Below are 15,124 nucleotides of genomic sequence, written 5' to 3'. Positions count from 1 at the left end.
GCATGGTAACCACTGGTGTTTCCACATTAAGAGATAGGGTTGGAAAGCCGGAGTGTATCCTGGAAACTGGCAAAATCTAGCCAAAGGACCTGTCTGTGCACAACTCTCGTGAGATGTGCATGGGCGTTTGTCTTTGGTATTGATGCGAGTATCATTGGCATATTTATACTAGTGGGGTGGCTTAGCCCAAATATTCAAAAGAATTGTGCATTTTGTGATACAAGCACCAAATTTGGCACAAATGTACATTAATATGTTGCGAACATTTTCAGATATTGGACCACTTGAAATTCTCTCTTTATGTCCGCCATATTGGATTTCAAAATGGCCGCCACTTGAAATCTCCTTTTGCTATTATCTCTGGACGTAATGCAGTTATTGACTTGATTCTGGTATCTAAATGTATGTTTTTGGGGGCAAGGAATCCAATGGTACCATTTTCAACTTAATATTATCTATCACAGTCTGTTATATAATTTTATTTGGAAATTATCTTGGCAAATATTGGATTCAACACAATACTTTGAAAAGAATGTCTTGGTTCTGTAAATATAAATTTAAAAAAAAACTATACTAAATCACTAGTAACAACATCAAACACCCAGATGTAGCCAGGAAATTCAGGGAAAGCCACTTCACCGTTCAGAAAACACAGAGGGTGTTCTCTTCAATCCCGATTGACCAGGCACATGAGCAGAATAATGCCTGCATCAAAGGAGACGGTGGAGCAGTTGGGCTCACTGACAACCCTAGTGCCCTACGTCGCTGGATGGTTGCGGGACCACAAGTTGCCAGGGTGATCGAAGAATTCCAGGATGGGAACCAACACTGGAGACGGCAAACAGCAGACACACGTCATCATGATCAGACGCCAAGTGTACAGGCCTCATTTGTGAAAGATGTTTGCTCTCTCGTCGGTGTCATAGAGGAGATGGGCAACCCATTCAAGGAGGAGAGTCAGGATGTAGTCAAACTGGACACAAAGGAGATCGCAGATCCTGCTGCTGTGGAGACCGTGATGAATGCCAAGAGGATTGGCCAAGAGCAGTTCGAGGCTTTCACCAGAGAGTGTCTGTTGGACATAACAAAGGCAGTGGACACACCCATTCCTCGTAACAAGCTGAAGGTGTTCGGCACTTCCACTCCAAGAAGCCAGAGCATCGGTCAGCAACAGCTCGCCTCCATCAAGAATGACCGTGAACTATTCGCACGCCTGTACATTGGCTGCCAGACGAGGGATGGAAACCTTGAGGAGTTATTTTGTCACGAGAATCAGGCATGTCCTCCTGCATTGTCTGATGGTGGAAGCCTCTGCACTGGTACCAAGAGTGATCTCCTCACATGCTTGGAAGAAGTCTCCGACGCAAAGACAGACTCCTGTCATGACCTGTATTGTGCTTGATGGAGCAGCCATCGTGCAGATGCTGAAGCCGGCTGCATCAAAGACCTTTGAAGAGTATGCACAACAGATCTTCATCCCATATGTGTCCACGAAGCTGCAAACAGTGTCACGCCTGGATCTGGTCTGGGATACTTACCTTGCTGAGTCACTGAAAGGTAGTGCACGTGCAAAGCGGGGAAAAGGTGTGCGGAGACGTGTGGTGGCTGCCGCAGCCATACCAGGAAAATGGCAGAAATTCCTACGAGTGGACAGCAACAAGACCGAGCTGTTCAGGTTCCTCTCAGCAGCTCTCATGGAATGGTTTGACCAGGAGGACAAGCAACTCGTCATTACTGATGGAGAGGCAGTGCTCAGCAAGCCACTACTGCCAGATCTGACCTCACTCACCCCATGTAACCATGAAGAAGCTGACAGTCGGATGTTGCTGCATGCATCTCACGCAGTCCAGCATGCACACCATGCAATACTCATCCGGACTGTAGACACCGATGTTGTGGTGCTGGCAGTGTCCCTGGCACAGGAGTTGCAACCAGAAGACAAAATGTGGCTGGCATTCGGAACAGGCCAGAGTTTCCGATACCTCGCAGCACACAAAATAGCAGCTGGATTGGGACGAGAGAAGGCTCGTGCACTGCCAATGTTCCACGCTCAAACTGGATGCGACACTGTGTCTAGTTTTCATAGACATGGCAAGAAGACAGCTGCGTGGGCAGTCTGGACGGTACTGCCAGAACTCACTGAGGCGCTGCTGCTGCTGCTGCTGTCCTCTGGACCTCGTGACATACCAGACGATGCAATGCGCATCATCGAGAGGTTCGTGATCCAGTTGTATGATCGAACCAGCAAATGCACAGACATTGACAAGGCCAGGAGGAAACTCTTCGCAAGGAAGAACAATGTGCTGCTCATCCCTCCAACGAAGGCAGCTCTGGAGGAACATGTCAAGAGGGCAGTGTATCAAGGTGGACATGTGTGGGGTCAGATACTGCTGCCAGCACCAGAGCTCCCTCCACCAACCAACTGGGGTTGGTCAAGGACTGGAGAAGGACAGTACACACCTTACTGGACCAGGCTAACTGAGGCAGCTCACAGCTACATTGAGCTAGTTTCTTGCAAGTGCAAGAAAGGGTGTGTGAGGCGCTGCAAGTGCAAAAAGGCTGCCCTTCAGTGCACAGCCCTCTGTGTGTGTGTGAAGGGGACTGCACATGACGATGAGTCAACAACATACATGTACTTGTGGCAATGCTGAACTTGTTAACATGACACTGTTTATGTACACGTATCTTCAGTACCGGAATATACCTAGCCTCAGATACCAGTACACCTAGCCTCAAATACTAGACCATGTAGCATGTCAGTATTATACCTAAGACATTTACAGAACTAAGACATTCTTTTCAAAGTGTTGTGTTGAATCCAATATTTGCCAAGATAATTTCTCAATAAAATTATATAACAGACTGTGATAGATAATATGAAGTTGAAAATGGTACCAATGGATTCCTTGCCCCCAAAAACATACATTTAGATATCAGAATCAAGTCAATAGCTGCATTACGTCCAGAGATAATAGCAAATGTAGATTTCAAGTGGTGGCCATTTTGAAATCCAATATGGCGGACATAAAGAGAGAATTTCAAGTGGCCCAATATCTGAAAATGTTCGCAACATATTAATGTACATTTGTGCCAAATTTGGTGCTTGTATCACAAAATGCACAACAGGTTTGCTATGCTGCTACACTATACCTTTATTTATTTATTTTCTACATGATCTAAGGATTCTAAGGCTAATAGTGTAGTTGCATCACACTTTTGGACATACAGATGAATATACGAGACATGACGCAGGACTGTTAGACGAGACAAACACAGCCACTGAGCTTGGGGGGAGTGCCGTTACTTCCTTGGGGTACTCTGGGAATCAGCGACGTCACAACAATGGCACCGCTTTTCTCACCACACTCAGCGGGACATTTCTTTGGGAGGAATTTCCTTCTCCCCATGGATACCAACCGATGAGGATTGTCCGTGCTCTATCGTTTTAAATGCTCAACATCATCTAACGAAGTAGCACATCCCTTTTTTTATGTCTTTGGTATGACTGCTGCGGTTTGAACTACTGATCTCCCAGACTCAGAGCGGACGCATTAACCAATACACCAACGAAACTTCATCCACTGAATCTTTTGTCATGAAACTAATCAAGAGATTAAATTTGCTAAGTTATCAAATATCCGAATCTGGAGGTCAGCTGTTCTATTCTGACCCCGGCCAATTCATACCAAAGACTTTAAAATAGTCTGTGCTGCTTCCCCGAATGACCCTCAGCACTTCGAGGATAGAGCACCGATATACCCCATGGGTTTTGGTGTCCCATGGAAGGGGAGTTGGATGATTTAACTTTGATTGTCTTCGTGACTGCTGAGAGATAAGCGATGTCGCAAAGATGATGTCGCTGATGCCCATGAGAGTGTGCACGTCGCTTCCCCCAAAGTCAGCGGCTGTTTGGGGCCAAACTACTTGCGATGGCACTCTACAAGAATGTGGATTTAAGTGGGGTTGTTAAATAAGCAGGAGCATAACAAAAGTTTGTAATTGAAAAAAATTGGACCTACTGGTCTGTGAAGCCAAAATTTTGGCGAGTATCCACTCGCCTTCGTCACGGCATATGTTGAAGCAGATTGCCTTCAACATCTGCCGTGACTAAGGCGAGTGGATACTCGCTGAAACGTCGGCTTTACCGACTAGTAAGTCCATCTTTTTACAGTTATAAACTTTTACTGTTTTAACTCGACTGGATTAATAATAACAACCTGCACAGATTTAAGTAGAAGTAATAGTTCATTGAAAAAAGGAAAATTACGAGCAGTGTGGCAGTGACCTTAAATTTATCTATTTCGTTCAACGTGCCCTCCAAGTATTAAAAAACAACAACAAATGATTGCCGTTTCCAAGGCAACCTGTGCAGGAATGAAAGAAAAACAAACTATCGGCGGGTTTGTACTCCCGTATTTTCCACATTATACTGAACCGTCAAAATTTATGACAACAAGAATGTAATTGTTTGGTCACATCTTTGAAAGCATCCACTGGTCCGTGTTGCTTGCATGTGTTGGCTTATAATACTTACTGTCTCTAACTTCTCAACATCTCTTCCCTTGTTTTGATTTCAAAATGTCGGCCATCTTTTCACATTTGCGAATTTGATAAATCTGTCAAAATATCGTGTTTTGTCAGCCATGACGCAGCAACACATCTTCTGTGGTGAACATTTTGGGCTGAGGGTACACTGGGTCCTCACTTGGTTCATTTTTGGCATTCTGAAGCCCCTGCCAATTTGTGTGCTTGCAAATCTGAGATTTACGTTATCCCTCTCCCCTGCCCTCTCCCCAAACTCACTTCCTTTTCCATGGTCCTTCAATGTTTTGCATGCAGGTTATGGAGCAGTGACTGAGGCACTGTTTTTGCCACCAACTGGACCGGTGGCGCCCTTCCCCGGGACTGCATCTCTGTGTGTGTGTGCTGGATGCTCCCGGGCACGAAGCCAGCATGCCGCGGTGCTTGGAGCCACGACAATTGGCACCTCCCAAGGTCGAGGCTCATGTGGCGGTGGCGCATCACTTCATTTCGAAGCACCATTCTCACAGGCCCCGCACTGCCCTGACTTCATGCACTGTGGACCAGTAGGTGCGTTCCTGGCTGTACCGCCTTCGCTCGGGCCCGATGAACCGTGCGCTCTCGCATGCTCACTCGCACTTGCTGGTTACCCTGACTAGCCTTGGAAACTCGTACCATTCTACTTGCATCTCATACCATTGGCATCAATGTCAAGGGAAAAGGAGGTGGGGGTAGGGGTGGGATGGAGAAAGAGGGCAGGCCCTCCTATAAAATTGTGAATCGTATATAATTCATATATGTACATTCGTATATTTATTGTATGTGATTCGTATTACGTTTACTCTAAAAGGGGGAAGGACTTGGGCGTAAGTCCCTTGGATGTGGTGGTTTCAAAACTTTATTGAGTGATTAACATTGGACAAGCGTCACTGGATCTGCAGGCTTTGTGAAGGTCTCATAGTCCGTTCATGAAGGTCTCGCCCTGTGTGTGGGCTCAGCCACTGCCTGCTGAGCGCAGGTGAAGAGCCAGATGGCTGTGGTCGTTTTGGAAAGATGTTATCATTTGGCCCCTTTGGAGCTTTAGAATATCGACTCAGCCAAACGGGCGATTCGATAAAGGCTTGGATGCCGCTTCGCAAGAAACGCATGTACCGTGATCTTTAACACAAATCCATGCTGCTGAGAAACTGCATCAAAGCACTCACAAAGATCCGTTTACAGTCGCTTTCCATCGAGTTTCGTGCAGTTGCTTCATTCATTCATCCTGCTGTATTTTTGTAACTTTGTACACTAAAGTATTTTATTGCAGTAAATATGGACATCGACAATTGGTTCACCCCATGGCTGCCAATGTGTTTTCGTTGGGACTTTAGAATAGAGCATTTGTCATGTGTTCCGCTGTGGAAGTGAGTCCAGGACAAGGCGAGAGGCCATGTGTTGTTAGTGAGCCTCCCTGGGGGCAGTGGGTCTCCGTTCTCGTCCGCCATGGGTGGTCGTCAAGCTGTGAAGAGGGCGGGAGGATCCGAGGCCTTGCAAGTCTATATACTGTATTGTAGTTATATGTGGTGTGTGTGTTCAAGGGGAAGTATATAATTAGGGAGGGGGGGTGGTGGTGGTGGTGAGAGGAGAGGGCGAGCCCTCCCCTCCCATTGCATGTAGATTTGCTGAATTGAACAAGTGTTCGAAAAGGTATGAGGGTTTGAAAAAAAGAAAAGATGGTTATCTTCGTTTTAAAAGTAGACCAATAATTTTGCAAAGCTCGAGGCAAAAAGAGGATTTTAAATTCTTGAGTATTCCTTTCGAAACAAATAATATTGGGGGGGGGGGGGTGTGTGTTCTGATCTGCTTATCCGATGCAGACTAAGTATAATCGTCTTGGTTGAAACTTCATCTTCAGTCATCCTCTCACTTCCAACATCTCACCCCGGATATTCCATACACCTTACTGTCCACAATGGGTGCTTCCGGTAGCAAAAAATGGATTTCTCTCAAGCCCATGTCCGATCATTTATCCGTGGTGAGCCAGGGAACTCGAGCCGACTCTTTCGTGCAACAGCATATGAAAGTTCGGCGGACACACTTGTGTCTCTGGCAGGTACTGCGTATATGTCGACCAATTGGAAAAACTCACTTCAATATATCCATGTATATCCAGCTCGTGCAAGGTAACCTTCAAAAGCTGTCTGATTTTCTGTTGGTTACTTGAGGGGTTTTGCAAGGAGGTTGTGGACTGGAAAGGGTCCTATAATGGACAATGTGGTCAACCCTATTCTTGTAGACCCATACAAGAATCTTATAAAGAATGCCAGGTTCTAAGCCAATTTTTTGTAAAATGGGGGATATGCCATTGGCCTGGCAGGAGAGCCTAGAGCTATGCGTACTGGCTTTCAAATCTCACCCCAGCTGTAAACTATCACCCTGGTGTTTTGCAGTACGTGTATCCCTCCTAATGGGAATGAAACTGGGTGTCTTATCTGCTGACAGTGGACGTTGAAGATCCCACAGTATCTTTTTGCGAAGAGTAGGCGAGCTATCGTCACCAACCTGACTTTTGATGTCTACGCACGATGTAAGTAAAACCTGCATGGACAACTGAGTTGGACGGTATGCAATATCGCTCCACCACCCAGGAATCGAATGAAGGTTTAGACATTGCCACGAGACCAGATAATAATGAACCCTGGTCTCGCCAATGCTATCCCTGTCGGCCCTACAGTCCTTCTTAGGGTCATGGAGCGAACGCAGCATGCCCGACGCGCGCCGTCCGCTCTACCGGGAATCTATTATCCGCGGGGTCGCGATGGACTGTGTGACCCGTAACTGTCCCGTGCCTGGAGAACACATCAGCCGTGTGGGCCGGACAGCGACGAGGGGCTCGTGGATCGGAGGAGATTCATGGGGTGGGTGGAGCGTGGTATACGCTGCAGATGGTCGGATCATGATGATGAGCGAGGAAGGTGACATCTCCTATCCAGGTGCACCTGCTTGACAGGTCTGCATATGCACAGCTTTCTACAAAGACCAGAGGATTTGGACTTTCCCCTGAGACCTGGCTTTGCCATTAAGAGCAGTTCCATTTCCCCAGTCGACTTCACGAGCGAGTTTTGTGAGGTTACGAGTACGAGCGCAGACATCCTGCAGTTTAGGTAGATTGCTCTATGTTCGAACCTTGAACCCATCGAGGTATTGGATTTTATGAACTGTGAAGGTTCTTTCTATGTAATCCTGCAAAATTGTAGGTTTTTTTTTAATCTTATGGTGAACACAAATGGAGCGAGGAGGAATCGTGAAGCATTACCTGGAGCCACACCACAGCTCGCACCTTATACATACCTCCACCATAAGCTCTCCTCCCTCCATTGCTGCCATCACTCGAGCAATCCTTTATCGCTTATGTTATACTCTCCCGCCGATGATATCGTTCACGCTGCTTCCCTACGGCGCCCACAGCTCTTATCGCCGGTTCCGCTTCACGCCTCTGCCAGGATTTTCGTGCCGCAGGTATTTGCGGATCTTGAAACCCAAGCTTGTTCTGTGGCTGTACTACATAAAGAAACGCCATTGTTTCTTTGAGCAGAGTGGTGTTAACCACTGTGTGACGTTGCTTGTATACGAATGATGTCGCTACTCGCTGCAAGTTGTTTGGTTAACCTGACACACTTGACCATTTGCCTGGAGCTTCACTTCGTTAACGTATCACGAAATTCTATTTCCAATGTTGCACCATGAGCCTCAGTCAAAGCAGGAGAAATCCTCGAATGATGACCTTCAGGGCATCGTGTTCTGTACTGTTTGTCAACAAGACATCGCATGCCCCTCCCGAGAGCAAATGAGCATGCCGGGAACGTCACAATCGCCGCCAGTTTGGCCCCGGTATTACCGGTCTCTCATCGCCGGCAGGGATCTTACTTCCCACGGAGGCTTGAAATGGCGCCGCCATGCCCGGCCTGCGGGTTGCGAAGCCCGAGATCGCCTGCGATAAGGGTGTCGTCAAAAAATAATAACAAATACAAAAAGGCGCCAAATTGCAGCGTTATAAACTCTTTCTGGTTCTGTGTGCTTCGCTTCCAGGACATGACATCTTTTTATCCATCCTCGGTTCAATTGTCGGTCGAAGCGGATCCTACTAAAACTGCATTATGGAGCCTTCAAAGTGGATGTTAAGCCGGATGTCCCATCTCCAATATAGACTTCAGACAGATTTCACGATAGAGTTTGATTGTAAACACTTGGCCTTTGTTGCCACCTGATTGAGTTCCAGGTCCGGGTCTCATTGACTGTTGACGCTGAGAACAAGATCAGATCATACACGGATGGACTGATGCTCCCACTTGCGGGCAGGCGATCGTACCGGAACCGGAAATGTGCGCGAAGATGCAACACACAGGAAGCAGCAATTCGACCCGTCACAAGCCTGCGCTGTGATTGCCAACCTATGGTTATTGGTCCGTGTTCTGTCGTTTTTAAATACTGAGCGTCGTGGTCGTTCGTCATACCAGGGTATGACTCCGCCGGTGTTTGAACCACCGACTTCGACAAGGTGATGGACACCCAGAGCGGACGCTCAAATCATTCATGACGTCACAGAGTCTGGTTATGATCAGTATCGGTGACAAAGTACGAGGGGTGCGATGGAAAAACAAATCACTAACTTTTTAGGGAACTTTGTTGATGAAAAAAAAACAACAATGGAATGAAAAAAAACAATGGGAAAAAAAATAGAACAAAGACCTCTGACGATAAATAGGCGACGAGACACGTGCAGTCTTGTCCTCGCCTGCTCGGCCGCACGGGAGTTCTAATGGATTTCACACGCGGGGGTAGTAGTTGGAGGTCGGGGCGGGAGAGGGGCTTGGGGGAGAGCGGCCGAGCAAACAAACAGGGGGTCCCGTCCGGAGCGCGCGCGCGCACGGCCCGCTGGCCGGAGCGTGATGGACACGCGCTCGTTTCCCGCCATAAACCCGTGATGGATTGAGAGACCCCGCCGGCCGCCTGTTCGCCTCCGCCGCCTCTGCAAACAATCTGTGGAGCGAGAAAAAAAGGCGCAGCTTGCACAGGTTCACCGCTCGCACCGTCATGGCGGAACTGATGCTACTGGCCGTTCATGTCGATAAACAATGCCATTTGCGTTTTTGCACCGCATGGGCACTGAGCTGTCTCAGGCCGCGTTCCCGTGCGAGAGGTGATGGTTCTCCTACGTCTTGGTCGTGAACGGAGCTACGACAGCGCGGTGATAAAAGGTCAAGGAGTCATGGAACCCGAGTTGGGATCGAAACGAAGCTCATCCGTGAAGTTCGCATCATTTTTGCTCCCATGGAGGGCAGGAGGAGAAGCAGGCTGTGAACCTGCTAATGACGTCATTTATGGCTTCCCAACATCGATACACCCTATTAGTATTTATACACCTATAAATTTATCAAGCGGTGAAAACGAGCTGCGGTCATCGTCCGCCGCGAGGATCCCATGACGAGTTCGGAGCGCTGGTTGCATCGCTTAACTACACTTCTGCGGAGCGGCCATGTTCTTTACGTTCCGAATCATCCGAACCCGAACAGCTAACCCTAACCCTGACATCGTGTCCCTCACCCTAACAGCTAACCCTAACATTGTGTCCCTAACCCTAACATTGTATCACTCACCCTAACATTGTGTCCCTCACCCTAACATTGTGTCCCTAACCCTAACATTGTATCACTCACCCTAACATTGTGTCCCTCACCCTAACATTGTGTCCCTAACCCTAACATTGTATCACTCACCCTAACATTGTGTCCCTCACCCTAACATTGTGTCCCTAACCCTAACATTGTATCACTCACCCTAACATTGTGTCCCTCACCCTAACATTGTGTCCCTAACCCTAACATTGTATCACTCACCCTAACATTGTGTCCCTCACCCTAACATTGTCCCTAACCCTAACATTGTGTCCCTAACCCTAACATTGTGTCCCTAACCCTAACATTGTGTCCCTAACCCTAACATCGTGTCCCTCACCCTAACCCTAACATCGTGTCCCTCACCCTAACCCTAACATCGTGTCCCTCACCCTAACAGCTAACCCTAACATTGTGTCCCTAACCCTAACATTGTGTCCTTAACCCTAACATCGTGTCCCTAACCCTAACATCGTGTCCCTAACCCTAACATCGTGTCCCTAACCCTAACATATAACCCTAACATTGTGTCCCTAACCCTAACATATAACCCTAACATCGTGTCCCTAACCCTAACATCGTGTCCCTAACCCTAACATCGTGTCCCTAACCCTAACATCGTGTCCCTAACCCTAACATCGTGTCCCTAACCCTAACATCGTGTCCCTAACCCTAACATTGTGTCCCTAACCCTAACATCGTGTCCCTAACCCTAACATCGTGTCCCTAACCCTAACATCGTGTCCCTAACCCTAACAGCGTGTCCCTAACACTAACATCGTGTCCCTAACCCTAACAACTAACCCTAACCCTAACATCGTGTCCCTAACCCTAACATCGTGTCCCTAACCCTAACATCGTGTCCCTAACCCTAACATTGTGTCCCTAACCCTAACATTGTGTCCCTAACCCTAACATTGTGTCCCTAACCCTAACATCGTGTCCCTAACCCTAACATCGTGTCCCTAACCCTAACATTGTGTCCCTAACCCTAACATCGTGTCCCTAACCCTAACAGCGTGTCCCTAACACTAACATCGTGTCCCTAACCCTAACAACTAACCCTAACCCTAACATCGTGTCCCTAACCCTAACATCGTGTCCCTAACCCTAACATCGTGTCCCTAACCCTAACATTGTGTCCCTAACCCTAACATTGTGTCCCTAACCCTAACATTGTGTCCCTAACCCTAACATTGTGTCCCTAACCCTAACATTGTGTCCCTAACCCTAACATTGTGTCCCTAACCCTAACATCGTGTCCCTAACCCTAAAAGCTAACCCTAACCCTAACATCGTGTCCCTCACCCTAACAGCTCAGTCTCTGTTAAGTAGGGCAGGAATCTGGAACCCTGTTTGCTCGTCACGAAGGACGCTGTGGGATCTATAACATCCACCAGATCATGTAAGCAGACGGGACACCCACGTTGACGTCACTCCGAGGGACGACGTGGCGACCTGTGTGGTGTGTACAGATTGGTGCGAAGGTCGGTGAAAGTCTCTCTGGCAGCTGTGTCGAACTTGGTCACAACTGTGTCGAACTTGGTCACAGCTGTGTCGAACTTGGTCACAGCTGTGTCGAACTTGGTCACAGCTGTGTCGAACTTGGTCACAGCTGTGTCGAACTTGGTCACAGCTGTGTCGAACTTGGTCACAGCTGTGTCGAACTTGGTCACAGCTGTGTCGAACTTGGTCACAGCTGTGTCGAACTTGGTCACAGCTGTGTCGAACTTGGTCACAGCTGTGTCGAACTTGGTCACAGCTGTGTCGAACTTGGTCACAGCTGTGTCGAACTTGGTCACAGCTGTGTCGAACTTGGTCACAGCTGTGTCGAACTTGGTCACAGCTGTGTCTGGTTTTATGAAAACTCGCGATCGAAAAGTGTTCACAAAACTCCGCACGTTAATGGTGCGAAGGTCGAGGGCCAAACAGTGTCGAAGGTTTGTCCCAATCCACACGCAGGTCGTCGGTCCCCTCGGGACCACGTGGCGAGGACTTCCTGCATGTGCGCAACTCTCGCGGGGGGAGTGGATCCACGACCGTTAAATCGAGTCGTTCTCAATGAACGAACATCCCGTGGATCGTTCGCCGAGTTTGTCCGCAATTACCGCCGGGGTGCTGGTGCTGCACACGTCGTGGCATTGGATTTTGATTATAAATGTCTGAGACAAGCTTGAGCAGTGACGGACACTCTCCGTACAAAAACACAACATGGATGCAGACAAGTCCCCAAACGTCGTGAGCTGTTTTCGAGATGTCTTCAGAATGTTTTCCCCTCCTCGATGAGTCTCCTGTACTGGACGGATCACCTTTCGTGTCGCACACGTTGTTTTTGTTCCATTTCGTTCGGATTATAATAAATTAATTTTTGGCAGCTGCAACACAAGTTATTTGTGAAATGAATGTTGTTGAGTTTAATGCATTCTGTTTTTAAACTGTTATACATTTGGTGTGGGAGACGTTGAGACTCATTTCAAACCGATCGTGTACGTGTCATCATTTGACTACATCTCGAGAGTTCCACCCTGAGAAGCCGTGGGAATCGAACCCACACTGGTGAGGGTGATGCGACAATATTTTCATCCTGCCTGCATACCCTCCCCTCCTCCCACACTCCTCCAATTCCCTTCCCCCCTCCCTCCCATCACACCTCAATGCCTCCCCTCTCACGCTTCCAACCCACCTGAGCACCACCCTTCAACCCTCCCTCTACTCCTCCATACTTCCACTCCCCTATGGCTCCACTCCCCTATGGCTCCACTCCCCTATGGCTCCACTCCCCTATGGCTATGCCAGTATCCCTCCAAACACTCCCCCTACACATCCACTCTACCTAATCAAAGAATCCACTCCACACTCCCCCTAATCTGAGCAGCAGCGACTCCCCCATTCCTCCAACCACCCCCACCCCCCAATACGCCTCCACTTCCTCCTCACATTACAAATCCACTCCCCCTACGTATCCACTTCCCACTCTCCCTACGTATCCACTCTCCTTCATCTAAGCATCCACCCTGCACTCCTAATCTAAACATCATCCACTTGCCCCCCACCCCCCAAATATGCCTCCAACCTCCTCAATACTAATCCAACCTGCCTCCCATGCACCTCCAAATTCACCTACCCCTCCACGCTCCACTTCCCCACTCATCCAACCTCTTCCCCCATGCCTCCAACCCCCGAGCCGCTCTTATTACCTCCGCAACTGAAGGTGGGTGGAGGGGATGTTTGCACCCATTTATATCTGTCTGTCTGTTTGTTTGTCTGTGAACAGGATATCTCAAAAAGTTATGGACGGATTCGGATAAAACTATGTGGATGAGATGGTTAGGCGACAAGAACAGGCCGATTAGATTTTGGTTCTGGTCCGAATTAACGATCCGGTCCATCAGTGGGATACAAAATGTAAACGGTTCAGCCTTGCGGAGATGTGTGCTCTTCCGAGTGCCGTTCTAGTATTTACTGTGGTTTTCATAATTATGATAATTCACCTTCGTTTTGAATTCTCATCATGATGGCATTGTCCATTTGCAACACACTGTCCATTTATCCAAAGCCCGCATCTCAAACCTTAACAAGGAATAACTAGAGGGGGAGCACTCGGTAGAGTGCAAAACCTCCGCCGCCAATACTGATAGGTCACTGAAGTGAACCTGATATCCTATTCATTCAATTTGACAGATTCCTTGAGACAGAAATTGATTTTACGTGGGTATATCCACCTGAAGTTCCAAAATCAGCCGCAATTATAATTTGGGCATGTTTTTTGTTGGAAATCACTTAAAACATGTAGAAATGCCAAAAAAAAAATCGATTTTGTTGAAAAAAAGTTGCAAACTTTTTTTTTCTCTCTAACAATTTCTTTTTTTTGGGGGGGGGGGGGGGTTGGAAATCACTTAAAACATGTAGAAATGCAAAAAAAAAAAAAATTCAAATATTTTTTCTAAATGGCCGCCATAGCGGCCATATTGGATTTTGGACCAAGTCCAAAATCTAATGGAATGATCCTTGGACCAGACCTAACGCCCCCACCAAGTTTCGTCGAAATTCGTCGAGGAGTTTTTCCATAATACTGTTCACAAACAAACAAAGGGGTGAAAACAGTAACCTCCGATCTTCGATGGCGGAGGTTAATAACAGACCCAAATGCAATACCCTCTCCTTTGGCGATGGTAACAAGGAAATTGGATGCAGGCCTGTGCTAACATTCATTTATCCCATCAGGCCTGTGCTAACATTCATTTATCCCATCAGGCCTGTGCTAACATTCATTTGTCCCATCAGGCCTGTGCTAACATTCATTTGGCCCATCAGGCTTGTGCTAACATTCATTTGGCCCATCAGGCCTGTGCTAACATTCATTTGGCCCATCAGGTCTGTGCTAACATTCATTTGGCCCTTCAGGCCTGTGCTAACATTCATTTGGCCCATCAGGCCTGTGCTAACATTCATTTGGCCCATCAGGCCTGTGCTAACATTCATTTGGCCCATCAGGCCTGTGCTAACATTCATTTGGCCCATCAGGCCTGTGCTAACATTCATTTGGCCCATCAGGCCTGTGCTAACATTCATTTGGCCCATCAGGCCTGTGCTAACATTCATTTGGCCCGTCAGGCCTGTGCTAACATCCATTTGGCCCGTCAGGCCTGTGCTAACCTTTGCAGAGTGCCGTTAGTGTTGTGACTTGTGACACCCAAACAAAGGACATGTTGACAAACGATAACTTCCAGCGTGAATCTCATCAAATGAAGTTCGCCATTCAAAAATCGCAAGATAAACAGGAAGGTCACTTGACTTCACATGTGATCACACGTGACCCCAGTCGGGCGTGTTAATTTCCCAGTGTTGTTGATGTCGGTAATTAAAAGAACAGCCAAACTGCGCAAAGCAACGACCCCTCGACATCCCGGGACAGAGCTGGGCCACCTGTTTGCACGCGGAAGCGT

At 47.8% G+C, this 15,124-nt stretch overlaps 1 protein-coding gene across 1 annotated transcript in view; it reads left to right on the top strand.

Annotated features, from left to right (window-relative positions):
* Positions 1–5,860, top strand: part of LOC147010717 (T-box transcription factor TBX15-like) — a 38,165-nt gene extending 32,305 nt beyond the window's left edge. The window contains exon 8 of the mRNA XM_085860413.1: positions 4,840–5,860. Coding sequence (XP_085716539.1) covers positions 4,840–5,180 — 341 coding nt within the window. The 3' untranslated portion in view covers positions 5,181–5,860. The remainder of the gene's footprint in view (positions 1–4,839) is intronic.
* The last annotated feature ends 9,264 nt before the right edge of the window (positions 5,861–15,124 follow it).

The sequence above is a fragment of the Eptatretus burgeri genome, chromosome 16 (genome assembly GCF_056783735.1).
Source record: "Eptatretus burgeri isolate ZD-2024b chromosome 16, Ebu_testis_v1, whole genome shotgun sequence".
NCBI classification, from domain to species: Eukaryota; Metazoa; Chordata; class Myxini; order Myxiniformes; family Myxinidae; genus Eptatretus; species Eptatretus burgeri.
Note: the sequence above shows the minus strand (reverse complement) of the source record. Positions and strands in the feature narration are given on the sequence as shown.